At 50.1% G+C, this 27,791-nt stretch overlaps 1 protein-coding gene across 1 annotated transcript in view; it reads left to right on the top strand.

Annotated features, from left to right (window-relative positions):
• The window catches only part of ANGPT4 (angiopoietin 4), a 31,481-nt gene extending 15,773 nt beyond the window's left edge, over positions 1-15,708 (top strand). The window contains exons 3-9 of the mRNA XM_080684197.1: positions 405-526; positions 3,061-3,302; positions 5,515-5,621; positions 7,584-7,685; positions 9,384-9,550; positions 12,818-12,948; positions 13,661-15,708. Coding sequence (XP_080540323.1) covers positions 405-526; positions 3,061-3,302; positions 5,515-5,621; positions 7,584-7,685; positions 9,384-9,550; positions 12,818-12,948; positions 13,661-13,821 — 1,032 coding nt within the window. The 3' untranslated portion in view covers positions 13,822-15,708. The remainder of the gene's footprint in view (positions 1-404; positions 527-3,060; positions 3,303-5,514; positions 5,622-7,583; positions 7,686-9,383; positions 9,551-12,817; positions 12,949-13,660) is intronic.
• The last annotated feature ends 12,083 nt before the right edge of the window (positions 15,709-27,791 follow it).

Here is a 27,791-nt window from a genome sequence, read left to right as displayed (position 1 = left end):
GTTGAGAGATGACGAAGACCAGGCGAGAGTAGGGTCCATGGACAGGGAGGGGGGTGGTCAGGTGGCCATGTGGAAGATGGAGCTGATGGGACTCGCTGAGGGATTAGATGTGGAGGTCAAGCCTGAGCAGGGGGAATGGAGCTGCCATGTGCAGTGATGGGAAGAGCAAACTTAGAATGAAGATCATAAGCTCAGCTAGGGCCTGTGAGTGAGTGAGTGAGTGAGTGAGTGAGTGAGTGAGTGAATGAATGAGTGAATGAACAACCACAGGAACTAACTACTGGGAGGGTGAAAACAGGTCAGCAAGTTTCTGGGATGGCAGAGCCCGTGGGCAGGTGGGCAGTTGCTGGGAAGGCCTCCTGCAGGCTTTACACAGCCCCCGCCCCTCCTGCTGGCCGAGGCAGGTACTGAACCAGACATCAAGAATGGAGATCCAGATGCAGGAGACCTCACTGTCCACCAACAAGCTGGAGAAGCAGCTGTTCCTACAGGGCCTTGAGCTCCACCGGCTACAGGACTACAACAGGTGGGCACTGGCACGGGGCCAGGAGAGGGGCTGGGGCCCAAGCCAAGGGCCAGGGCTGGGCTGGAGCCAGGGCCAGGGTTGGAAGCTGGATGTGGGCTAGTGCCTGGGACAGGGGCTGGGGACAGAGCTAGAGGCCTAGATTAGGACTGGAGTGAGGCATCATTTGGGGGCTAGGGCTGGAGCTAGAGCTGGGGCTAGGCCAGGGCAGTGGTAAGGACTAAAGTTAGTATTGGAAACCAGACTGACCTTGGAGGGAAGGTAGACATGGGGGCTGGGCTGAGGCTGGAGCTGGGGGCCAGGCAGGTATAGGGCTTGGGTGGGGACAGGCATTCTCCTGGAGCTCAGGGCACCCTGATTCTTTCTTTCTCCTTCCTTCCTTCCTTCTTTGCTTCCTTCCTTTCTCCATTTATATATTTTGTAAATTTTTAACAGCTTTTATTGAGCTACAATTTATGTACCATAAATTTACCCTGTAAATTTTAATTTGAATTATTTATTTGTAAAAAATAATAATAATAAATCTGATCTCATTCACCAATTTCCCTTCCCGGAAGCAAGCACAGTTAGTTACCAATTTCCTGTCTGCATGGTAGAGAATCTCTGCATTTATCAGCAAATACATATAAGGGGAACACCCTTCAAACTACAAAGAGAAAAGAGTCATGGGGTATAGCTAAGGCAGACATCCAAGGCTGATTTCATCTCAGTTTCAAGCTGAGTAGAGAAAAAACTGCCAAGGTCAGGGTGCCACAGGCCTATGGACACGGCAAGGTGTTATTGCTGCTCATGTGATGGGTCAAGATAAGGCCACGAGGACCGCCCAGCCCCCTCTGATCTGGGCGCAGTTAATGATAGCTTGTCACCTTCTTATTCTCACCCTCCCACCCCCAGGTGGGGTAGGGCAAAGACTGGAATGCTCCCCATCACTCTGAATTGGCACCAGGTGCCTAGAAATCAGTGCAGATGGATGGCATCAATTAGCTCTCGGCCCTTGGAGATGGCTAAAATTCTAGAATCGGAGTGTGCCCAAATTCCCTCTCTTCCTGCAACATAATTAGGGATCAGGGGAATTCCCTCTGCCCTGGCTGGGCTTGGTGTGTAGCCTGGAGAATGGGTCAGCATAACCTCACATATAAGAAAATCTCTCCCTCCTTTCCCTTTCCCTCAGCCACCCACCCTCCTGCAGCAGAGGAAGCCGCTGTTCCTAGTTCTTTGTGTGTTCTTCCATCATTCAACCAACAATATTTGGGGGGCGGGGAGGGGGAGGAATTATTTTTTTTTGAGCTCTTACCATGTGTCAGGCACCATTTATAGACCCAGGGGTTAGAGAAGTGAACAAATAGACAAAAATCCCGGTCCTGGTAGAGCTGACATTCTAGAAGCTGATATAAGAAGGTTTCTTATAGATATGTATGAATAGTTAATGCGTGGATATAAATATGTATGAATTTTGCCCTGGAAATGGTTCTATACGTGCATGACACCCTTGCTCATTCTCTTCTCCTGTCTCTGCATTTATTTCCACGTCCCCAATTAATGGGTCTTGAGGTTGTTTCCAATTTTTGGCAGTTGAGCCAGTGATGCGATGAACAGCATTCCTTGTCTCAAATCTGTGCGATAAAATGCCAAACGTGGAAGGGATGAGTCAAAAGCCTTTTTCTTTAAAAAACTTTTTTTCCCCAACTCATTACAAAAATGCCTCATGCTTATATCATCAGACAATAGAGACCTGTGTAAAATGAAAGGGAAAGTCGGCGCCCTCCACGCAGCCCCTCCCCCTCCTCCCCATCTCCATCCACTCAAGCCTGCTCTGCAGAAGTCACAGCACTTAGTGGATTCTTCCGCTTTTTCTTTCGCTTTTTCTACAACGCAGGCAGGCGGCACTGCATCCTTCCACAGGTTTTTCTGCGCCTTTTCCTGTAAGTTCACCTGCAACCCTCTACATTTACATTAATGCTTTTCTTCTTTCTCTCTTTTTTATTCTCCCACATGTGGGGTTAGACTAGAGGCATTGGTGTGCCCGGGGCGTTCCTCATCAAGTCCTGGGCATCTTTCCAATCCTGTGCAAGTGATTCTGCCTCCTCCTCTTCGCGGCTCCAGAATATTTCCAGGAACACCAGCCAGAACAGACTCAGCCAGCCTTGGCTGCTGGGCACTTAGGCTATTTCGTTCTATTACAACAAATCCCCCGATGGCATCTGCTCCCTGGACGTTCCTTCCTGAGAGGGGACTGCCGGACCAAAGGCGAGCAGATTGGGATTTGATCGTGGCTACTGATTGCTGGCATGTTCCTCCCAGGCCCACCTCTTCCCTCTGCTGGACCCAAATCTCTTATAGGACTGAGTCTCTCTTTCCTCCGTTTCTCATTCTGGGCCACGGGCCTCTGAGCTTTGCAACTCTGGCTGAACGCTCTGCCTCTCTGAGCCTCAGCGCGGGTCTGTACTGCTGAGTCACCCGGGGACCCAGGGGAAAGCGTCCAAGCGTGGCTGCCGGGTGGGGAAGGCGGGCTCACCCCTGTGCGCCCCGCCCCGCAGCGCGCTGGAGACCCGGCTGCGAGCCCTGGAGACACAGCAGCAAGCGCAGCTGGCCAGCCTCCGCCAGGAGAAGGAGCGGCTGGGGAGCCTGCTGAGCCGCCAGAACGGCGCCCTCGTCGGCCTCGCGCGCAGCCTGCGCGCGGCCAGAAGCAACTCCAGCCTCCTGCAGAGGCAGCAGGACCGACTGCTGGAGTCCATGAAGCGCCTGCTGCGCACGGTGGCCCAGGGCCCGCGAGAGCAGGGTATGACCAGTGTGTGTGTGGAGGGGGGGGTAGGTGGGGGGCACATCCTGCTTACCCTCCCTGTTCATTCCAGAGCCTCAGCCTCGAAGCCACCAAGGGAGAGGCCTCACCCCTCTCCCACCACCTGTGAAATAGAAATAACAGCAACAAATAATAATACTGGTGACAAGTCCCAACAGGAACCAATCCAGACTCTTCTCCCTGACTCCATGAGTAACCCTGGGCATGCCCCTGTCCTCAGTTTCCCCATCTGTTTAGTGGAAATGATGATAATAACAAGGGCACCACCAGCTTAGATGAACACTTTTGGGTTTCAGGATTTCCACTTGCTGGGCTTTCTCCACCCCTCCCTGGGTCCCCATCTCCCTACCTATAGAACGGGGAGGTGAGACTCAATGTTCCCCCAAAGGCTTCTCTCGTCCTAACACCCTTGCCCATGAGTCAACGAGGCCCAAAGAGAAGTAAGGTGGCACCTCTGGCCCTGACTTCTGCAAAGGAGAACAATGCATGGGCCTGCTCCTCAGTCCCCACCGGCTCCTTCTGACGGGGCCCACCGGGGTGGCCAGGGCACTGCTGTTTCCAGTTCAATCAGTCAGTCAACAAACACTTCCTGTGCGCCAGGCCCAGTGCTGGGTGCTGGGCATACAGCAGTGAACAAGATAGTCATGGCCTGTGTCTCTTGTAAAAATGCCCACCCCACCCCACACCCCGTCCGTGTGTGTCTGAGGGAAGGAGAAGAACATGCATGTTTGTTGAGTGCCTACTATGTGCCAGATGCTCTGCTAGTCGTGTTTCTGAACTTTGCAGACCACGAAAGGCCTAAAAGGCTGTGCTAAGGAAAGGGAACTCTAACCCGAGGGCAGCTTGAGCAGCTAGGACTGTTTAGGAAGCTTGATTAGAGCCACGGAGCGGAGGGTGGCTTGGTGAGAAAGACCCAGGAAAGGGTGCCTACTGCTCTGGGTCGCCATGGGGGAGCTGAAAGCCTGACAGCACAAGGAATCCAGCTATAGTGTTGGATGCCAGGCACTGTGGCTGGCAGCTATTGGGGGACAGAGGATGGCACCAGGGCTCCATCTAAGTCGGGCAGACCCTGCTGGTAGGGGGCTGAGCCCTGAGGAAGCCATGGCAGAAGAGGTGGATACCTTCCAAATCCTGAGATGCAAGGTGACCCGAGCCCATCACCAGCTGGTGCCTCGCCCCGGCATCTGCCCAGGGAATGTCTATGCCTGGTGGATGTGAGGCCTTAGTCATTTCATTTGTGATCTAGGAAAAACTGCTTCTTTCTAACAGGTGCCCCAGCTCCAGGACCTGGGATCCAGGTACAAGTATGAGGCCAAAACAGGAAGTCCTGCCCCCTGGTAGCCTCCTGGTTCCTCATTGGTGAGGATACCTGTCTATCTGGAATTTTAGATAACCTTGGATAACCACCTACCTAGAGATTGGATTCTGAAGGACTTGTAGCTCAAGTCTATAATTGGACACCTCTAAAAGGAGGCAGAGAGGGGGATTTTAATCCCTTTCTATTGGTCAACAGTCACTTTTTCTTTTTCTTTTTTCTTTTTTTTTTTTTTTTTCAGATCAGGCTTGAGGCCCCCAGGGTGCCAGTGGGATTCAGTCACTAATATTCTCCTGAGGGAAGAAACATGGGCTCCTAAGACCGGGGGTCAGCTCACAGTGGGAGCATAATGGAGGGCCCACCTCTAGGCTTCAGGGATATCCAGGGGAAGGGGTGGCCTGTGGAGGGGACTCTGAGCCTCCCACCCAAGGGAGCTCCAAGGACAAATCCCTCCTCGTGTGTCCTTCCTTCCTGAGCCAGCCTTGCCCTGCTCCTCTCAGGTTGATCAGACAACCAGAGCTTTCTCTGGCCTCAGACCAGTTCGCATGGTGTGAATCATTTCCCCTCCCGGCCTCACTCAATTCCCCTCACTGCGCCCTGTTCCCTGCACACACCAGGACTGTTCCCACCTTGGAGCCTTGGCATATACCGTTCCCTTTGCCCGGAACACCCTCTCCTGTGCCACTTGGGCAACGCCTGCTCCTTACCCAGGTCCCAGCTCACTGTCACTTCCTCTAGGAAGCCTTCCCAGGTCTGATTCATCTCCCTGTCCCCAGCACCTTCCAACCAGGAACCTGGCACCGAGCAGGCAGGAGTGCCCACCTGGCCTCTTCTCTCTCTTCTAAGCTCACCTGCAGTTGTTTTTGCTTCGTCCAGTTGCAGCTGAGCAGGTGTTCCAGGACTGTGCAGAGATCCAGAGCTTCGGGGCCAATACCAGTGGCGTCTACACCATCCATGTGGCCAATATGACAGAGCCCAGAAAGGTTAGGGGGCTCCCTGGGGGCTGAGGCTATCAGAGGTACTGAGCCAAGGGCTTCGCAGACAAATCCTCCTCCCTCATCAACTTCAGGCCTGTCCAACATCTTAGATTCCAAGGAAGGTGGGGTGGACTTCCTTGGAACTTCCACAGAAGTTCCCAAAGTTGGAAGTGCACCCTTCTCCTGCATCTTCCCCAGAGGTGCTTTTAAGTCGGAATCACAGGAAATAGTTCTGTGTTGGTTAAGGTAATGCTAGCTGAAGTAACAAACAACCCCTGAAATTCTAGGATCTTAGCACAAAGTTTATTTCTAGTTGGCATATAGTCAGGTGAAGGCAGGAGTGGGGGCTCTCTGCTCCACTGGGAAGTTAGGGACTGTCTTCAATGAGTGGCTAACAAGGTTGCCCTGAGCTTTGAGGTCCAGTTATCAGATGGGACGGGGGGTCAAGGGAAAGTATGGAGGTCAGGAGGGAGGGTTTGGGGCCAGGCCCAGTAGTGGAAGGGTATGAGGAACAATTTGCCAGTCTTCACACTTCATACTTCCCTTTTCCATTTCCTTTCAGCCCTTCTGAATATCTCAAGGAGAATGGCTCAGTTTGTTTCCAGATTGTCTTTATTTAACACACCTGCCAGAGTCCCTTTTAACAAAGAGAGATCAGGCTCTCCGTTTCTAGCTAGAATTTCATAACACAATTTTTTTTCATTATATTTATTTTAAACAAATCTGAACAAAGGCAAGTGTTATTAGTTTTCCACTTATGGTACTGATAAGAAGTCCTTTTAAAGTAAACATTCTATATGAAATTAAATAAACTGAGCTTTGGTAGAATTTGGGAAGGTGTGAATGGCTGAAATTTGGGAAGAGGGAAGAGCTGGTCTGGGAGGCAAGAGATCTGTGCTCAAACCTCAGCTTTACCTTAGACTCACTTGCTTTGAGCAAATCCCTTCCCCTCTCTGGGCCTCAGTTTTCCTTCCTGCACCCTCTGTTATCCTCACAACGATGCCCCTGTCTTCTCTCACTGAGCAGGCCTTTACTATCTCAGAGCCTCTACTCCTGCTGCTCCTTCCACGGAAAATGCCAGACTCGCACATTATCAACCAAGGCCCTGTTCCAATGCCACCTCCTCTGGGAAGCCTTCCAGGGTTTCCCAGTGACTCCTTTTTGAGGGCTCTCCTTGTAGCTGCCCAAGTGTTTGTCATCAATAGTCCGCCTGCACTATCCTAGCCTCCTCCAAACCAAGTCAGTTGACAAACAGGGTCAATGTACATCTGATCTGTCTCTGACTTTTCTGACCCAGGGCCAGGCACCAAGTTTATCTTCACTGAACAATGAACATGTAATGAACTGGAAAAAATAACATGTGAACAAAGGTTAGACTGAAAGATGTGATTGTCATAGATGGTAAGCATTCTGAGAGAAAGAACTCTTTTTTTCTTACCCATATTGGCATCCAGTGCTTTGAATGGAGTCCGGCCCATAGGAAGTGTTCAGAAAACATTTGTCCACTGCATGGAATAGCATTTCTTGAGTCTATTCTGTATGCCAAGCACTTTACACTTATCACATTTCATCCTTACAGCAAACCAGCAATAATAGTGAGTGAAAAGCCTGTATTGATTTAGTGCCTAGTGCATGCTAGGCTCTGTTCTTTAGATGATTCATCTCATTTAATTCTCACAACAACCCCAGTTTTCAGATGAGAAACAGATGCCAGGAGGTTAAGGAATTAATACCCCATTTTACAAATGAGGGGAAAAAAGGCCCTGAGAGGGCATCACTTGCCCTCTAGAAAAATAATGACAATGGGTGGGGAATTTGAACCTGGGTCATTCTGAGGCCCTTGACCACCAGGCTCATCTGTTGTTATGTGAGTTTCTGTTGGCCAGATCAGGCCTGAGCTGGCCCACACACCTGGCTTCTGGCTGCCTCCACGGACTCCCAACCCCCTCTCCCCACCAATTCCCTCAGGTTTTCTGTGACATGGAAGCCAATGGAGGTGGGTGGACTCTCATTCAGCGCCGTGCGAATGGCAGCGTGAATTTTCAGCGGAACTGGAACGATTATAAACAGGTAACATTGCCGCCCTGAGGAGGGGCTTTTCAGCCCTGAAACCTGGGGTGGGGGGTGGGTTGTGGACAGGGAGGTGATTTGTCCTTAACCCTTCCTAAAAAAAACAAAAAAATCAGCCCACTCAAAACCAACCACCTTCAAACAAACTTTCCCGGTGCACATTCACTTTCAGGGACTCTATGCTCTAAATTTAGACCTTCTTTTAGCAAGTTCTGACATATATCAAATAATGAAACTTTAACGTCTTTTTGTTTTAAATTTTAGAAAAGCTGACATATATACAGTGCTTAAAAAAAAAAGTAAGACTACAAAGAAAGGGAACATAAAAACAGTAATCTCTCTCTCCCACTCCTGGCTGCACTGCTTAAGTGAATTTCCTTGTCTTTGTACGCATAGGCGACCACATCTGCAGGAAAGAATCTGTAATGTGGAATTGCTGGCTCAAAAACCATGTGCATTTTACAAGATAAGAAGTAGAGATCAATTGTCTTCCAATTTTTTTAATTAAATTATGAATAAAGGATTTCTGGCAAGCTGGCTGAAAAGCTCTTATAGTTTTCAAAAGCAAAAGAAATGGACAAAGATACCCACAAGGAAATACAACAATATTATTTTTTTGTGCCTGCTTGCTGACCATTTGATAAATACTTAAATACCAAAGTGAGCTATGAGTGTTCTTGAGTCTTTTTGATTTGAAAAATCAAAGTCATTAAAATAGCAAAGATATATAGGGTGCTCAGATCCAGAAATATGGAAAAGAGTGCATATTAACCATTATACGAATCAGCAGCACAGCAAGGCTAAAGTGGGGAGTGGGGCTTAGGTGCGCTCTGTCCTTGGTGCTGAATTATTGTTCTGGCCGAGAACTTTGATTTCTTGTCACCTTAGAACCGTGGTCGGCAAACTGCGGCTCACGAGCCACATGCGGCTCTTTGTCCCCTTGAGTGTGGCTCTTCCACAAAATACCACAGCCTGGGCGAGTCTATTTTGAAGAAGTGGCGTTAGAAGAAGTTTAAGTTTAAAAAATTTGGCTCGCAAAAGAAATTTCAATCGTTGTACTGTTGATATTTGGCTCTGTTGACTAATGAGTTTGCCGACCACTGCCCTAGAACACCTGTGACCCCCTTTTCTTTACATGTCTATGTTGCTGGAATTTTGTAGTTGCTTCCATGTCACTGAACAAAGTTTGCTCTATCATTTTTGCAGTTGATTAAAATCTTTAATTTTTAAATTGAGATTTAACAGAGATGCACTAAGTGCACAAACCTTAAGTGTAAAAGTCAGAGCATTTTTACGTAGGTGCTCGTTCATGTGACCACCATTCAGATACAGATATAGGACATTTCCAGCACCCCAGAAGCCCTCCGTGGGCTCCCCCCAATCAGTACTCCCCCAAAGGAAGTTGTTATTCTGACTTCTGTTAACACAGATTAGTTTGGCCTGTTCTTAAACTTAATAGAACGTGATTCAATTGTTTTAACAGACTTTTATAGTTGCAAAAGTTTTAGTTTTTTTGCTCTAGAAGTTGGGGAGCTCCCCTCTCCCCAGTTCTGCCCACACTGTACTTTATGAACTTGATCATTAGGCCAAGTGGTTTTGGATAAGTGACCCCAGACCCTGGCCCAGCCCAGCCCCTCAGCCTGAGGCATAGCCTCCCTCCTTGGCATACAGCCCACCCTGACCTTCCTCTCTTCCTAGGGCTTTGGTGATCCAGCTGGGGAGCACTGGCTGGGCAACGAGTTGGTGCACCATCTCACCAGCAGGGCAGCCTACTCTCTGCGTGTGGAGCTGCAAGACTGGGAAGGCAACGAGGCCTATGCCCAATATGAGCGTTTCCAGCTTGGCAGCGAGGGGCAGCTGTACAGGTGGGCTCAGGGCCCAGGCTTGTGGGTGGACTGAGGATGCTGGACTAGTGGCTACAGAGTCTGCACCAAGGGTCAGTCCCTGGGCGTTTCCTGTTCCTACCATATGTCCCCCATTTGGGCGTACATCACGGGATCTGGAGGCGGCTGGTTAGCACTCAGCACATCCCAGCCACTGGGTGGGGTGGAGACAATGTTGCTGATGCTGAGCAGGAAGGGCCTTCCAAGGTCAATCATCCTAAGGCAGTCACTTTACAGAGGCTCAGACTTCCCAGCATGTCCTGTGCTACGGGATGAGATGGAGAGGTCCCTGGGCTGGGGATCAGGGACCTGGGCTCATTCTGCCTCTGCTCCAGCTCACTTTGAGAACTTGGATGAGTCAAGGTTCTGGCTTCTCTGCACCTCTGCCTTTTAACAACAGGATGGGCTTGAATACAAGCATATCATAAAATCACCGAGGCCTCCCTCCTTCAGCCTGGTTCTTGGCTCTGTTTAGGAAAAGGAATGAGCATTTATTGAGCACTTACCATGTTCCAGGCACGTTACTCTAACCTCCCACAACACTCTGAGGTAAGCATTGCTGTACCTCTTTTAGTGATGTGGAAACTGAGGCACTGAGGTGATTCCTGTAAAGGGTGGGCATTCTCAAGAGAGAAGAGGAAGGACATCCCAGGCAGTGGGAATGTTCTGAAAAAGACAAAGAGAGTTGACATTCAGTTGGCCACAAACACCTGAAGCCTGAGCAAGGCTCTTTCAAAGGCTGCTGAGATGACCAGGGAGAGTCCCCACTCATTCAGGAAACACTTAGGAGACTGGGGTGGGGAGCCTGGAAAGCACCGTGGGGCCCGAAACTGCCAAAGGAGGGCCAGGAGGAAAGTGACAAAGCAGGCGCTGGTCCCTGTGCCACCACCAGACTAGGTCAGCCAGCTGGTAAGGTTGGGAGGATGCCCATAGGAAAGCCCAGAGGCAGCAATGTGTTGGCAGTCAGCAGCTGGGGCATGGGCATCCGGGGCAGGAGGGGAAACCTTATTTGTCCGTCACAATAATGGGGGCTTCTGGAGTCCAGCTGGGGCACATGCAGAACCCTAAAGAGAAAGTGGCTCATGAGGAGGGCAGCGGGGAGACACAGACAAGACACCAGGCACACACACACAGACACTGGGCACATGCCTCCCAGAGGCACTCGCCCACCCAGGCCTGATTACAAGACAGACAGGCATTCACACATGCAGGGGCTTGCCACACCCTTGGGGTACATGCAGAGCACAATATCACACAAGTGCATAGCTACACAAACAGGCACAGACATACCCAGACACGCGTGCGAATGTCCCTCACAGAAGCCCTCACAGGCAAACATGCACAACCCCAGGCACAAAGGGATTCCCAAGCACACCCTGGACACACAATAGATATTCTAGCACACACTCAACACAGACACACACACACACACACACACACACACACACACTAAACTGGAAGACGGTATAACACTACAGACACATAGACTGGTATGCAGATCCACAGACACATGGAAGATACACCTGATGTTTCTAACTTGGGATCCCCAGAGACTCATATGTTTGTTTGGGTTCCCCAGGACTGAGCTATGAACATATTCAAAGTGCATCTGAACAGCGGGTCAAGTGGGGTTTCCTGGTTCATGACTGGGGGTCCCCCCAAGATTACAGATCCCTAGGCTGGCTCCCAAAGGGGAGAGGAAGCGAGGCAGAGCTGAGCTGAGGACTTGGGGACAGGAGAGAGGCCAGTCCAGTGCTGATTCCACACAGCCCCAGACTGAGTAGGACCCCAAATGGTAGCCTGTACCCAGAGCCTGGCTTTGAGCTGACATCACCGAGCCCTCAAGAGGAGCCCTCAGTGGCCACAGGGAAACGCCAGGACCATATTAGCAGGTGGATCAGCCTGCTTGTCCCCAGCCTGGGAGCCCCTGGTCAGCCAGGCCTCTTGCCAGGGCCAGTTTGCAATACCAGTTGACTGAGCCCCAGGTGGCATGTTTAAGGGCACAGAGCCTCATGGCTGGCCACAGTGATCTGGACCCCGAGGGCCATGTGCCTGCCTTGCCAGAGACAAAGTCCATGGGTGGGAGGTGCAGGGACTTAGCCAGGCCATATGCTCTGGCCCCACATTCCTTCTGGGCCCCACTGGGAAAGCTCCAGGCTCTGCCCTGAAGAGCCAGAGTCCCTGAGCTGCCCTAGCCACACCTGGTGTCCCCTTGCCGTCACCGGGAGGGCCTTCTTTATTGCTCCCAAACGGATCCTCATCTCAGTGGCCAGGGCAGCCCCTTCCCTGCTACAAGAAGCCAACACTCCAACCAGGCCAGGAGCCTGTGCCAGCGCTGTGCCAAGGGCCAGGAGCACAGGGACAAATAGCAAGCAGCATTACCTTGCTGAGCATTTATCACGTGCCAGCGCCGCTCAGCGCCCATCACACCCTGAAGTCATCGAATCACAATAGCTGACCAAGGTCAGTACTGTTAACACACTATCATTACCACCTGAACAGATGAGGAAACTGAAGCTGAGAGGCGAAGCTGTCTGCCCAAGGTCATGCAACTGGCAAGCGGCAGAGCTGAGGCTCACAGCCTGGCAGAGAAATAGGAACCCTCCCCAGCTGGCTGCGGAGGTGGAAGTCATAGGGATAGGGGTTCACGGGGCACAGGTCCAGGTGGGCTGGTGTGGTCAGGGACAGCCTCCTGGAGGAGGTGGGTGGATGTGAGGAGGTATGACGGGTGGGGTTGCACATGGTCAGCGGGGAGGAAAATGCACATAGCTCCAGGCCAGGCCCCGCTGGGCTGGGGTCTGGCTCCCACCCTCATTCATTCTGAAACCTTAGGCCGGCTCCTTTGGTTCTTGGGATCTTGGTTTTCTCGTCTGTAAAATGGAAATACTTGAGTGTTGTGAGAATTAAACGAGATGAGTTAAACCATGTAAAGTGTTTTGAACAATGCCTGGCACATGGCAGATGTTTTTTTTTTACAACATTAGCCATTGCCCTCACTATTATTATTGTCATGATCATGCTACTCCTGTGTAAGACTCGGGTTCATCGAGATGAGGGAGGCCTGGCACATGGTGGGTGCTCGGTCCCTGAGAGGCAGCAGGCAGGGAGTGCAATCCAGGAGGGAGGTGGCCCAAGCACTCCAGGCTGGGGCTCCCCACCCCCAGAACAACCAGATCAGAGCCCCTTCCTCAACCAGCCCCAACCTGACTCAGCGCCCTTCTCCCCCCACCACCTCCGGGTGGCTTCCAGGCTTTCTCTGAGCGGGTACAGTGGCTCGGCGGGACCCCAGAGCAGCCTGGCCCTGGAGGGCACCAACTTCAGCACCCGAGACGCAGACAACGACAACTGCCTCTGCAAGTGCGCCCAGATGCTGTCCGGAGGTGGGTGCGGGGTTCAGTGACGCCCATCCACCCACAGGTGGGAGATGGGAGACCTCCTGAGACACAGAGCCAGGGACAGGTGGAGACCGAGAGAAACTCCGGAACCGGCATAGAGACAGAGTGGTGGAGACAGAGAGCTACACGGGGGCAGAAGTACAAAGGAGAGATGGAGAGAGAAATGCAGATCAGGTCAAGAGAAAGGAACACGGTGTGTGAGAGACAGACAGACCCAGAAAGGCAGAGACAGTGACCATCAGAAAGAGGAGCCTGGTTTGAGAGAGACCCACAGAGTGACAGACAAGCACAGAGACCATCAGAGAGAGAAAGAGACAACCCGAGGGTGTTAGAGACTCAGGTGACAGAGAGCATTGAACCCCACAGAGAGGGAGATGGGGCTTGTGCGTGGGTGAGAAAGGAGGCGAGGGAGGGAGACAGGGACACAGAGGGATTAGGGACAAGGTGAAGGGATGAAGGGGCTGAGAGGGGCAACTGGAGCCCAATGTCACCCTCCAGGGGCCCCAGGCTGGGCAGAGGGTCTGGGAGTCCCTCTCCCACCCCCATGGCCACTTCCACCAGCCCTATCTCCCAGGAGCTGACTTCCTGGAGGAGGCAAAGGCCTGCTTAGTCTTTGAGGTAGGGGGCTGCCCTCACCCCACTGGTGGGCTCCCAGCTCCCAAAGCCTCCTCCTTTTCTCCCCCCGCCCCCCCCGCAGGGTGGTGGTTTGACGCCTGTGGCCTCTCAAACCTGAACGGCATCTACTACCCAGCTGGCCGCCACCTGCGCAAGCTCAACGGCATCCGCTGGCACTACTTCCAGGGCCCCAGCTACTCGCTGCATGCCACTCGCATGATGGTGCGTCCCATCAGCACCTAACAGCAGCCTCGCCAAAGGCTGGGCCACAGGAGGAGACAGGACTTACTATGCCCTGGGCAAGCTGGACCCAAACACAGGACACGGTGCCAGGGCCTGGACACCTGGATCTCCTGAGCCAGCTCTCCTGGCCCGAGTCCCCAAGAGTCAGCCGCCTTGCCTCCCTGTCGTCCTCAAGCTGTGACATGGGGGGCATTTGGGGGTTCCTGTCTCTGCAGGACCCCTCTTTTCTCCAGTCTTCTGCAGGGGCCCCTGCCAACTTGAGGGTCACAATACCCTGAATGAGCTGAGAACAGACAACTTGGCTCCTCAAAGGACTACCTGGATGGTGATGAAATTTCAAGCAGGTGGGGAGGTGTCTGCAGGCAGGAAACTGCTCAGATGGAGACCCAGATTCTATCCCCAGGGTTGGTGAGCATTTATCACGTGCCATCGCCTGTTCCAAGCCTTCTCAGCCTTGAAATGTCCTTGAACGGTCCAAGGCTGAAAGGCCTGAATCTACCCCATAACAGGAATCATTATTTCCACCCCACACTGTCCACCGCTCCTGGGCCCCAACATCTGGAACTCAACCCTGGTCTCTCAAGGGCTCCAGGAGATCTAACAGAGATTCCTTTACTCCCAGCAGGTTCCAGAATATGTTCCACAGAGAATAACGCAGACTTCCCTCTCAACTTACCTATGGTCAAGTGAGAGAGGAAAGCGTAGGTTAAATCAATGTCAACAGGCATTCTTAGCTGCAGGATGTGTCAGAGCCTTTAATGTGGTCCTGTACTTTGTGACCACCCGTGAAGGGGCTGGAGTGGGCAGCTTTCTCCAAGTTTGCTTATTTGAAAATGGGCTCTATTTCTCCCAGAGCATCTCTCGGTGCGGCGGATGCCTCTGGAAAAAGCTAGTCCTCAAGTGTCATGAGGAGGAGCCCCAGAGCGCCCTCTCCCACCCCAGCGACTCATCCTTTCTGGCTGCAAAAGCCACAGGGAAGGTCTCAAATAGTCTCTAAAACAACTGGAAAGAAATGTTGGATTAAAACAGACATACACCATCCCGGAGTTTCCTGTCTGCTATGGGCCAGTGATCTCCAAGGCTCCTTCTGGCCCCAGGAAGCCAGCTCTCTGCCTAGGGCTGCCCTCAGCACTCCCTGTAAGCCCAGCTCACCCTGGCTCAAGTACAGGCACTACCAGGGACTGTCCACACTGCCTTGGGCAGGACACCAATCTGCAGGTCCAGATCCTCCTAGGTCTAAGCCGGAACCCCTAGCCCTCTCCTCCTGCCCCATCCAACATGATGTTACAGCTGGGGGTCTGGGAGACCAGGGACTCCTCATGAGCTTCTTTCAGAGGACAAGGTCAGAAAGGAGCCACAGCCACTCTACCACTCCCCATCACTGTGTCACCCTCTTCAGTCCCAATGAGGCCCACTGTGTGCAGTGTGGTGCCGTGGGCAGGGCTTAGAGTCAGACAGACCTGCTCCAGTTCTTTGGATTTGAGGCCTGTGGCTCAGCCTCTCGTGGCCTCAGTTATCTTGTCTATGAAATGGAGGTGATGACACTCACTCCTCTCTGGGCTGGGGCAAGGAGGAGATGAGACCATGCATGTCAACTTCTGAACAGAGCCTGGTATGAAGCAGGTGCCAAATAAATATTAGTTCCCAAAGAGGTGCATTGGGTGAGAAATTGCCCCTAGTGTGTGTCATCCCTTCTGCTGGACCCAGATCAGGTGAGCATGTATTGCTGTATCCACAGCACTTATTGTTATACTGCTCTGTGCTGGAGAGGGGTGGAGGGGGGAGCTGGGACCTCAGGGACAGACTCCTCTGTGTGGGATGAAGCCCAAATTCCTGTCTGCACCCCTGTTCTCTAAAAGGTCAAAAAGCTGGTTTGGTTACCCTCAGACACTTGTTTTTTGTTTGTTTGTTGTTTTGTTTTTTAAATATATTTTTATTGATTCTAGAGAGGAAAGGAGAGGGAGAGAGAGATAGAAACATCAATGATGAGAGAGAATAATTCATTGATCTTCTGCCTCCTGCATGCCCCCCACTGGGAAACAAGCACACAACCCAGGCATGTGCCCTTGACCGCAATCAAACCTGGGACCCTTCAGTCTGCAGGCTGACACTCTATCCATTGAGCCAGACCGGCGAGAGCCAGACACTTGTTTTTAAATATTCACCCTTCCCTCTCACCTTCCTTCCTCCTCCAAGCCAGGACTCTCCAGTGCAAGGCATAGAAGCCTTATCCCAAGAATTGGATTGGCTCACATAACAAGCCTAGAAGTGGATTCAGGTGTGGTTAGATCCAGGCGCTCAAATGATGTTCCTCTTCATCTCCCGGCTCTGCCATCTGCCATGTTGACTTCATTCCCAGTCATGTTCAGTCCTGACAAGAGGGCCCCACCAGCTGGGCTCACGTCCTCCCAGCTCAGCATCTCTGAGACAGAGAGCTCCCCTGTCCCAGCAAGGGCATGATTCTCTCCAGCCAGGACTGGTTCTGTGCCCCATTCCTGCACTTACCACTGTGATTCTAACTGACCAGACCTGGGTCACATGATCTTGCCTGGAACCAGTGGGTAGGGTCTGTCCCACCTAAGTCACATGGCATGTGGACCAGCAGTGGGGAAACAGACATTGTTTCAGGAAGCAGCAATGCTGGGAAGGAAAGACCAGTGATCACTTTTTCTCCATCTGTCTCTGATGCCCATCTCTTATCTCTCCATCTCTGCCTTCCCTCCCATTCTCCCTGACTCCAAGGCCTGGCCCCAGGCTCCAGCTCATCCCAGGTTGCCCCAGATTATCAAGGACACAGCTGTGTCCTGCTCAGGCAATGTCAGACCCTGGCCCTCTCTGAGCCTCCATTTCCATCTGTGCAGTAAGGATGGAACACCTGCAGACCTCTAAGAGCCTTCTGACAATGATGCTCATGATGACTGCACACAAGACCAGCTGAAGGACTCTGGGCAGCACAAAGCCTGTGGTGGGCAAGGCTGGTGTGGCCTTGGCCCTGGCCGGGTCTCCAGGAGCCACTGCTCATAGGAACTGGCTTCTGGGATACCTGCAGGCTCCTATGAAGAATCCTTGTCACCTCTCCCTACATCAGACCAGTGTTCTCATTTTCGTGATGAAGAAATTAGAGCTCAGAGAGGGAAAGGATTTCATCTAAGGCAGCACAGCCAATCACCACCTATGGTGCACAGGCATCCACAAGCTGCCTCCCTCGTCCAGAGCTCTCTAGAGGCATCTTGGCACTGAACATAAAAATGCTAGAGTGGTGACCCCTTCACTGATATCAAGGGCTAAAGGAACTTTCTGGAAAGCTCTCCAAGACCTATCTGTCCTTCCCACTGGCACCTGGTAAGTCCTGCTGGAGCCAGACAGAGCACAATGTTCCTGAGATCTCTGCATGTTCCCAGCCAAGGCTTGGGGAGAGTTCACTGTGTACACCCCAGAGATGACAGCCATGGACGAGGTAGAAGGTGGCCCTTTGCAGGGAGGATGGGAGCAGCCAGCATAAGGATAGATTGTCGCTTGGGGGATTTGACCCCTTTTTCCAGATTGCCCAGCCCTCGATGTCTGTGTGAGCCTTTACCTCTCCTATTTAAAAATGTTTCAGAAAACTATCAGTGTTACCTTGGTGACACTGGCGACAGCATAGTTTGATGGAGCAGCCCTTCAGAGAACAGAATCTGATCCAAGCCATGTCCAGCTTAAATATCTTACTTTCTTGTGTTCGACTAATGTGGGAATACACAGCTGATGTTCTCTTGTGGCCTGAGGGTAGGGAAGTCCAAAGGCCTTTAGTTTCTAACACATTCCTGCCCCCTGGTGAGAATGCTCTGAGTCTCTCGTATGTGTTTGCACAATCAGGAGACTGGGATCTAGTTCACAGGGAAGTCAGGCAAGTTCAATGTACATCCATTGATGCACACATTCATTTATTCACATAGCAGCAACGTATTGAGCATCCACCTGGGTCAAGGCCTGGATAGGCGATGGGGATGGAGCAGCAAACAAGATACACATCCACAGTTCTATACTCACAGAGCTTAACAGGCTCGAGGGACCGACGCCAAAACCAACTATTTTTAATTTAAAAACTAAATTAACAAATTACTATATTGCAAATGAAGAAAATAAACAGGAGTTAGAGGTGAAAGATTACAGAGGGCCCACCTCGGGTGATCAGGGAAAGCCCCTCTGAAGAGACGACACTTAAATTGAGGACTGATGAGGTGAGGAAGAGGCAGCCAGGGGAAGAGCTGTGGGAAGAACAGGCCCACTAGACGCTAGTGATAGAGGAAGAGCAAGTGCAAAGGCCCTGAGGTGGTCATGAGGAACTACAGGGAGGCCAGCGTGGCTGCAGCAGAGGGAGCCGGGGGCAAAGTGAGGGGAGAATGTGCCCTCCGAGCACCTACATCAGAGATCGCCTCCCCACCCCCATACCTGCCAAGGCCTGGATGCAGCCACCACTCTGCCTGAGTCGCTGTGGAGCGGGAGCAAACTCCTGCCCCTCTCGAGACCTCAGTTTTCCAATCTGTGAAATGTCGGCGAGGGACGTCGCAAAGTCATCCACATCCTGTTATTGTATAAATCTGGGTCCACTGCCCCGAGCCAAGTGCCACTGAGGGAATCAGAAGAGAATGGGCAGGTCAGCGTGTCTCCTACACGGGGTCAGCCAGAGGAACTGGGTAGAGACACTGGGCATTGACTGTATGCCTTCTCCAAGCTAGTTCTACAGTCACCATCCCTGTATTGTAGTAGGTTCTATCATTACCCCATTTTACAGATGTGGAAACGGAAGCTCAAAGAAGTCAAGTGCCTTGCCTAAGGTCACACAGTGACTTAGGATACAGGCTAAGCTGCTGTAGCTAAAAGACCTCAAAACACAGTGAGTTAACTATTTCTCTTCCATGTAACTTCTTAAACTGGGCTTCAGAGGCTTCGGGCTTGAGGCATTCCTTCTGAAGAAAAAGTCCCAAATGGCCATCAGTTGTCCTAGAAGATCTGTCCATTTCCACTTGACCTTTAAGGCACGGGATGCAGGGTCCAGCCTGCAGTGGCTGTTCTCTGTAAGTAACATTTATTGCAGAAATCTGGGTCCAGGTCCCACATGTGCCCCTCACAAGATTAACACCAGAGCCTCCAAAATCCCCAGGCGGGCTTAGTAAATGGTAAGGGGACCCGAGTGAGGGCCTGTACAGAGCAAGCTCTCTGTGATGTTATCTTCGCCTATTTCTCTATGCCAGGCACCTCAGGAAGAACTTCCCTCCGAATATCCACAGACGCCCCATAACAACCCGGTGGGATAGGGGCTATTATCCTCCCTCCTTTTATAGATGGAGAAACTAAGGCCCGGAGAAGTGGAGTCACTTGTCCAAAATCACAAAAAGGAGAGGTTGTAGAGGTGGTTTTGGTCCCACGTCACCTCCTCCAGAGCATGCTTCACCTTGATCATATGTTCCTCGTGACCGAGGTTAAAGGAATAATAAATACATGAGCAATGGCTGAGTTCAAGCTGGCCAGCCAATGCTTGAAACTCACACAGGAAGATAGAGGCCCACTGTCCCCACTGGACCTTCCTGGACAGGGACAGCACCTCCCTTCCTGCTCTGACCTCTGGCTCTCCAACACATGGCCACAGGCCCACCACCCCCAATCCTCTTCTGAGCAGGACTTAGTCTTCTCCCTTGCCAACCTCCTTGGCCTTCCCCTGTGCCCTGGGCAAGGGAGGGACAGGGACAGGCCATGCTTATTGATTCTAATCTGGGGAGGCTGGAAGCCCCCTAGCTGGCAAGGCTCCGTCCCTCAGCCTTCGCCTGTCCCTTGGTGTCTGGGAGAAGTGTCATGACCATCATCACCAGGTCTGACTATGTCCACAAATCAGAAGACTGGACCGGCCCCTTCCCTCTCTGGGCCTCACTCTTCTCCTCCATAAAACGGGAGTGAGCATCCCAACCCTGCTTGCTTCCTCAGGGTTGCCATGAGATTCAAATACTAGTATGATGGTCCCTCTCCTCAGCAAATATTTATAGGGTACCTACCATGTGGCAGCCACTGTGCTAGGCACTGGAGATGTGGCCAGGAGTGGGTGGGAGCAAAGAGAAATTCAATAGAAAGTAACCAAACAATAGCCCTGGTTGGTGTGGCTCAGTTGGTTGACACTCAGTCCATACACTGAGAGGTCACCAGTTCAATTCCCAGCTGGGGCACATGCTTGGGTTGCAGGCTTGAACCCCAGTAAGAGGAGTGCAGGAGGCAGTTGATAGATGTTTCTCTCTCTCATCGATGTCTCTTTCTCCCTCTCCCTCCTCTCTCTCTAAAATCAATAAATACTTTTTTAAAAAAGTAACCAAAGAACAAAGTGTACAATGACAGTGCTAGGGGAAATATACTGTGCCATTGGAGCAAGGGTGTCAACTTAGTGGGAAAAGTGAGAAGAATTGCAAGATGGAAAGAACTGGGTGAACAGGAAAAAGAGGGTTCCAAGCAGAGGGAATAGCACATGCAAAGGTCCAGGCACTGGCCCAGGGGAAAGCGTCAGAGCATGGGGGCAGAAGCAGCCACAGCTTTGGTAGGGGCTGGGTGGGCAGGGCCTTGGGTGCCAGGCTGAGAAGAGGACACAAGAAGATGCAGCCTTAACAGCAAGAATCCAGTGCCCGGGAGTCGCTCAGAACCCACAGGCTTTCTCTTCCTCCAATAAGAGTGTGTAAACTTGCGTAAGTTATTTCCCCTTTCAGAACCTGGGTTTTCAGTGCCAATGAAACAGGAATCTCAATACCTATTTTGGCAAGGCTTTAGAGAAAATCTATCCACCATCATGAAAGACCTATTCCAACATGGAGGACCTCTCCAAAAATGATGACCACTGCTATTTTCAATACAGCCTGTGGCATTTCCGGGTTTTTCCATTATTTCCTGTTTCCTGAACATTTGTCATTGCTAAATCTTGGTAGCAGACAACTGGGAATGGACCCCAAAAATTTTAGGGAAATTTTTAAATGGAGAGAAGCCAAGCCATGCATTTATTCATTTCCTGTTGTTTGGAAAAGGACTCCAGGGTTCCACAGGAACCTAGTTTGAGAACCATAACCCACAGAAAGGTAAAGGAGGATGCTCCAAGCCTGATATCTGTGCAACGGGTCCTGCGGACTATACAGCAGCCAAGGACTATAGCACACATTAGCCCCTAATTGGAAACATCAAGAGGAAAATGGATAAACAATGATTCATTCACACCATGGAAGTGAGTGTTCCCTGGGAATGGGGATTAGGACAGCCCGTGAGGTGCCAGGAGTGTTTCTTTCTTGACACACATGAGGGTTACACACACAAGTTCGGTTTGCAAGAATTCAGCAAGTTGTGCATTTATTTGTGCACTTTTCTCTATGTATGTTTCTCTGTGTGTGGGCAGCAAGAATTAACCTAATATATAAAAAGCCAGGGGCCATCACGACCTAAATGACCAAATAAACGAACGAACAGGAGGCTGCGTGGGGCAACCAGGCCAGCAGGGGGGGCAGTGAAGGATGACCAAACAACTGGGCCCTGGGCTCCAGCCAGGGGACGACTGAACTCTGAGTCTCCTGTGATCGGGGGCGTGGCCAGCCTTCAAACCCGGGGCCCAGAGCTCCCTGTCACTGCCGCTCCCAGCTGGGACTCAGAGCTCCCTCCAGAGCTGAAGTATTAATGAAGCTAATTAACATGATTGAAACTGAAGTATTAACAGGCTCTACAGAAGAGAGGTTGTTCTGATTCCAAGAATTGATTTGTCCCCATCTGACACTGGCCTCCCATTTAAATTAATTTGAAGATAGTTTCCCGTGATGCCAGCATGTGTGATGACTATTAATAAATCACAAGGACAACTCTAGACAGAGTAGGAATATTCCTCCCTGAACCTGTTTTTGCACATGGTTAGTTGTATGTTGCTTTCTCTCGAGTTTGAAGAGCGTGTGACGGTCAAGGTTGTAAATACTTCATCACAAGGGAAATTAGTTAAGCACTCTGAAAGTTTTTTCACTCTTAATGTGGTGTACAGGGAGATATTAGAATAAGTTTAATCAATTTATCAGTCATTATTTGTATCAGTGTTGTTTTTACATCATGTTTTGTTGTTTTTATATCATGTCTTTGTTGTTATATCATGTTGTGATTGCTTATTTATTAATAAGTTTATATATTATTTTCATATACATTTTACTAATTTTCTTTCATCTCTGACACTTCTATTATAGAGAAAGGGCAAATAGCAATATTAAAATATTTCCTGCAATTAATTCCCTTTTAATGTGCATGAATTTTGTGTACTGGGCCACTAGTACAAATATAAATATACAGTAAACACAAAGAAAGCTATCTGAAGAAAAATAAAGTTTACAGAGAAATTTGGCATATGAATTTACCCTTTCACACAGTAATCCTCATTTCTAGGAATCTGCCTTGAATATATATAATACCTGCACAAAGTTATTTATTGCAACTTCATTTGTATTAACAGAAGATGAGGATCAACCCAAATGAATAAACTATGGTACATGTATTTCTGCATATCAAACTACCCCATCTTAGGGGTAGGGTTAACCCTGTAGCGAAAAACAACAACGTATTTTATTTTGCTCATGGATTCTGTAGGTTAGGAACTCAGGCACGGCACTGAGGGGATGGCTTGTCTCTACTCCGTGAGGGCTGGGCTCAGCTGGAGGACCTGATGGAGGGAGGTGTTGGGAAGCTGCGGCCGGTGGGAAGGAATCCTCTGGAGGCGTTATTCCTGTGCCTGGGCTGGGCTGACTCACAGGCTGGGCTGGGGTAGACTGTTGCCTGGAGCACCTACACATGCCCTCTCCATAGGGCTTGGGCTTCCTCACAACCTGACGACTGGGTTCTGAAAGGATGCCTCCTGCCTGCAAGCATTCCCAACAGGGCCAGCAACATAATTTTCAGTTCCCAGAGCAAGTTGAAAATGTGGGGCCCTTTGTTCAAAAAGTAGGAAGAAAGTGCCAGTGGTGGTACTGAAATATAAAGTTTTTCCCCTTCTTCTAGTCTCCCTCTCTCAACCAGTCATGGTGTTGTTTTATTTACTGCTAAATGTTGTTCTAAGTAAAGAAAAACTTTTCATGCAAATTATGTGCATGGGTTTTACCATTCATCTTTATATAGTGCAATGATGGTGTTAATTGCAAATGTAAGAGCATTGAACTCATATGTAGAATCACTGAAATGACACCAGTGGCATTTCATAACTCATGCATGTGTGTGTCTATTTCATTCTCACCAGAACATGGAAATGCTGCACCAAACTAATTGAATTGCTTTTATTTCACTTCCGGATATGCACACATTCTATCAACACTCTCTACTTCCTACCTACTGGTGAGTAAGGAAGACTGAAAGGAAAGGGAACAATGGGATGCCCTATGCTTCCCTTTCTGTGTCATCGTTTTTAGTGTAAGTGGTTGGCGAACACAGGAAAGTCACATGAATAAGAAAGGATATGGTAAGTTTCCGTGGTTGTCTGTGTTTCTTAGAATCCCACTGCCTTTTTTCTCTGGCCAAAGGAACTGCTAGTTCGAACAAAAAGCATAGCCTCTTTGGGCTGTGCCCCAACTTAATCGTAGCCATCACAGGCTTCCCTTGTACTCGCGTTGAGTCTCTCTGAATGTCCAGGCACTGTGGGTTCACCAAGAGCCTATGCTCATGGGGCATTGTGAACACCATATGTGAACGGTGGACATCCATCCCGTGTGTATCTCTTTTGCCCATATGCATGAGCCCTTGCCCCATTGCACTTCACTTCCAATACACGAGTTCAAGGATAAAATTAAGAATTTCAAGATGGTGACAGCAGGCAGACAAGTCAGGAGCCCTTCTGAGCATGGGGCCCTCCGTGTAAGGTAAGTGGTGATGAAAGCCAGTATGGAAAGTGCAGATGCTAATAGGGTGGCAGGAAACTAGTGCACACATCCCTCCACAGAGGAACATCTCCACGGTCCCATCAAATTCTCTTACAAAACACAAGTTCAAAGATAAAATCATTAAAAATGTCAAGACCATACCAGAGCATTAAAACAAGTAAATAACCCTTTTGGCACAGACCATGTGCAACTAAATAGGTCACACACCCAAGAAGCTGGTCCTGGCTCCACGCCAAACAGGCAGAAGCTGCATGGCCTGCTATGACCTGGCCTGGAAAATCAGTGTAGAAGCAACACTTCCACCTTATTGTATGGTCAAAGCAATCACAGAGCCCCAGCCAGATTCAGGGGGTTTGTGGTCATAGACCCCACCTCTGGATGGAAAGAGTATCAAAGAATGTACAGCCTCTTTTGAACACACACACACACACACACACACACACACATACACACACACGCACATACACCATTTTGGGTGGCAATGTGGCCATATAAAGATCATATTTCCCAGACTCCCTTGATATTAAGGTATGGCATGTGACCAGGTTCTGGGCAATGATCTGCAAGAAGAAATGTCATGTCAGGAAAATGGGAAAGCTGACCAGACCAGGAGGTGGGCCCCTTTCTTCCCCCTTTCCTGTATCTGGGATGCAGGCGTGATGGTTGGAGCACCAGCAGCCTGGACCATAGGTGAGCTTGAGGACTGGGCAGGTGCGGCAGGACAATAGAAGGAGCTCATATTGCTTTCCATCGCTTAGCTGCTCCCCAGCCCTCGACCACCTTTCACAAAAGAGAAGCAAACGTTTCTCTAATTTAAGCCACTGCTGTTTGGGAATTAAAATCTTAACCGATACGCATTTTTCTCAGGGACTTGTGGGAAGACATGAGATCCTTAAAAAGGAACCCAGAATGCTGCCTCGTGCTAACTCTGTTGGGATAGTTTTTTAAAAGAAATGATTTTTTCAAGCAAGATTTTTTTTTTTTTTAAATTATCTCTCTGGCTCTGCACCATGGCTGGCATGACCATCTCAGAACCCAGATCTAATCAAGCTATTCTCATGCTCACAGTTCCTCCCGAGGCTGCCCCTGACACTGACCCCAGAGTAAAGAGTGATGCCTGGGGGCCTGCCCCCTCCCTGCCTGCCCAGCCTCCCACACATGCCGTTGCCATCCTGTTTCCCGGAGGAGAGCCTGCCCGTGGACGAGGACAAAGAGAAAAGCGGTCCGGAGTCAAGCTGCACTTGACCTGGTTCACAGAGGACTTTTCAGCTCCTGAGCCAATAACATTTCCGTTTTGCTCAAGCAACTTTGAGTTGGGATTCTGTCGCCTGCAGCCTAAAGAAGCCTGAGTGGCACACGGGTGTGGCTGTGGGGGTTTCAGACGTCAGCAGGGGATGCACAGGTGTCTGCTGCGGTCTTTCTTGGGCTTGGCCACTGAGCCGTGATGTGGTGACATGTACTGGACAACGAGCCTCGTCTTTTCTGAAAATCACAGACAGACAAAAGCTCCCAGAACCCAGTTCTGAGACAGCGCCTTCCCTGAATTACACAGCGGCACATTCCTGGGTGATGACCATGTTCATTACCTTGACTGAGGTGAGGGTTTCAGAGCTATATACATGTTAAATCTCACCAAATGGTTCCCCTTAAACATGTGCCATCTATTGTGTGTCAATTTTACTTCAGTGGAGCTGTGTGTGTTTTAAAAGTTACTACATTAGACGTTGGACAAGATACAAGTCACTATTTTCTCTTCATGCCCAAATTTCCTCAGACATAGCATCGACTGGACATAGAGGCTGCCTGGCCCCTCGGGCCTCCCCAGGCCCAGCCCTTTAAGGACAGAGCCCGTGTGACCCCAGAAGTGAGGCTGAGGCCCAGAGAGAACAAGGGTTTTGGGTTCCCTTTTTTACAGTATGCACTACACACCCCACCCCAGAAACAGGTCAACACATCCACGTGCCTGACACCTGCCTCAGGAAATTCACGTGCACGTACACAATACCAAGAACGAGCCCACAGCAGCCCACAGGCTGTAAAGCCAGCTGACAGGGTTTATGATGCACAGCCACTCAATAGCTGTGTGACCTGAAGCTTGCTCCACACCCTCTCTGTGCCTCATGTCTCCTTCTGCAACGAGACCTCAACTGAGAAAGGAAAGCAGCGCTGCCACTCAGGAGCTGGCCTGCACAGTGGCCAGCCAGGCCTGGGTGTTGCTAGGAGTTGCCCGGCACAGGTAACAGCTGATGTCCTGTGAGCATGAACATTTTACAGATCACCCACATCAAACAAGGCACTCTGTGACTCATGAATCAAGACAAAAACAAGATCACTCTGTAAGGATGTCTGAACATAAACCGTGAATGTTTCCAAGCCACAAAAATAACCAAACTGATGAACAAAATAGAGGCAAAGTCATGAAAGCATCGGACAGACGGTCCAACCTCAGAGGGAAGGCAGGGGAGGGGGGGGGGGAGGGGGGGAGGTAAGAGATCAACCAAAGGACTTGTATGCATGCATATGAGCATAACCAATGGACCCAGACAGTAGGGGGGTGAGGGCATGTGCTGGGAGGTGGGAGCGGCTGGGGAGAGGTCAATGGGGGAAAAGAAGACTCATGTAATAATCTAAACAATAAAGAATTTTTAAAAATAACCAAAGGCCTCCCCCCACCCCCCATACTGGCTCATACAGTGACTGCTGCTGCTTCACCACCTAACAGCTTAGCCTGACTCTGCCTTCTCCATAGAAAAGGCTTATCAAGACCCCAACCATATACTTACTCCCACTGCCTCACAGCATCCAATCTAGAGGAAAACCCCACTTCTGTGAACTCAGAGCCACCTAACACAAGCCCAAATCCCATAGAAAGCCCTTTCTAATGCCCTCTTACTGAGACCCCAGGGTTTCCTAAGGTATCAGTCCATCCCTGCAGTGAGCAATGGATCCAGCCTGTTTAGCTACAGGTGTGTTCCTGGTGGTCGCAGGCCAGAAGGTAGGGACAGAAACTATTACTGATTTGTAGACACTCATAAAATGAGGTCTCAGGTCCTTAAGCCTATATTTCCCAAACAATTAAAATCTGAAACAAAATTACTAATTTTTTTCCATTTAGGATGAGGTTAGACTTCATGTAACAGAAAACTCAGATCACAGACTTGCAAAAAGGAAGTAGTGGTTTGGGCAGCAGGTAGTTTTTGCTACATAACAAACTACCTCACAACTTAGTGGCTTAAACTACCCATTGATTTGCTCAGGACTCTGTGGGTGAGAAGTTGGACTGGGCTTAGTGGGGAGGGCTTGTCTCTGGGCCCATCATCCATCTGCAATCAGTTACAGTCAGAACCTTACGCACAAGGCTGTGGTCTGGTTTTAGGCAGTGGTAGTTGAGGTAACTGGGCCACACGTGGCATCCTCTGGCAGGCAGACCTGCGCTGGCTCACATCGTGGTTTCAGGGTCCTACGTGCAGCAAGCCCCACACACCAGCCTTTTCAAGCTTTGGTCTTCTGGCCAAAGCGAGTCAAATGGCCCAGCCCACATTCCAGGGATGGAGAAAGAGATTTAGGTCTAATGAGAGAAGCTGCAAAGTCATGTCTCACATTGGAATGGGAGGAATTTAAGACCTTAGTTGCAAAATAACTACATCGGTTTTTCTTTTGTGTTAAGAAATCTGGGGAGCCAACTGGAAAGAGCTCCCAATGACCAAAGATGGAACAATTTGAGGAGGTGTGTGTGTGGGGGGGGGGGGGGTGAGGATTAAGTTGTACTGGATTACAACCCAAAGAATAAGATAAATATCCATGTGTTCACACTGATAATAGTAAATAAATGAGATAAGATAAAGAGAAAAGATTGATCTCCCGTGCAGAAGAATTCCAAATAATTTATGTAGATACTCCACCGTTAAGAAGGGAACAAAACTCCCAGTCCTTCAGTGTGGACTGTGCACAATAGCCTTATTCCCAAGACACAGCATGGAAAGCGGATGGGTGGGGGAGAGGACTTTATGGTGGAGAAACTGACAGTGATGGAAGTTTACATCCATCCTGATAAGTCGTGCTGATAGCATC

Source organism: Plecotus auritus (genome assembly GCF_963455305.1).
Source record: "Plecotus auritus genome assembly, chromosome: 8".
NCBI classification, from domain to species: domain Eukaryota; kingdom Metazoa; phylum Chordata; class Mammalia; order Chiroptera; family Vespertilionidae; genus Plecotus; species Plecotus auritus.
Note: the sequence above shows the minus strand (reverse complement) of the source record. Positions and strands in the feature narration are given on the sequence as shown.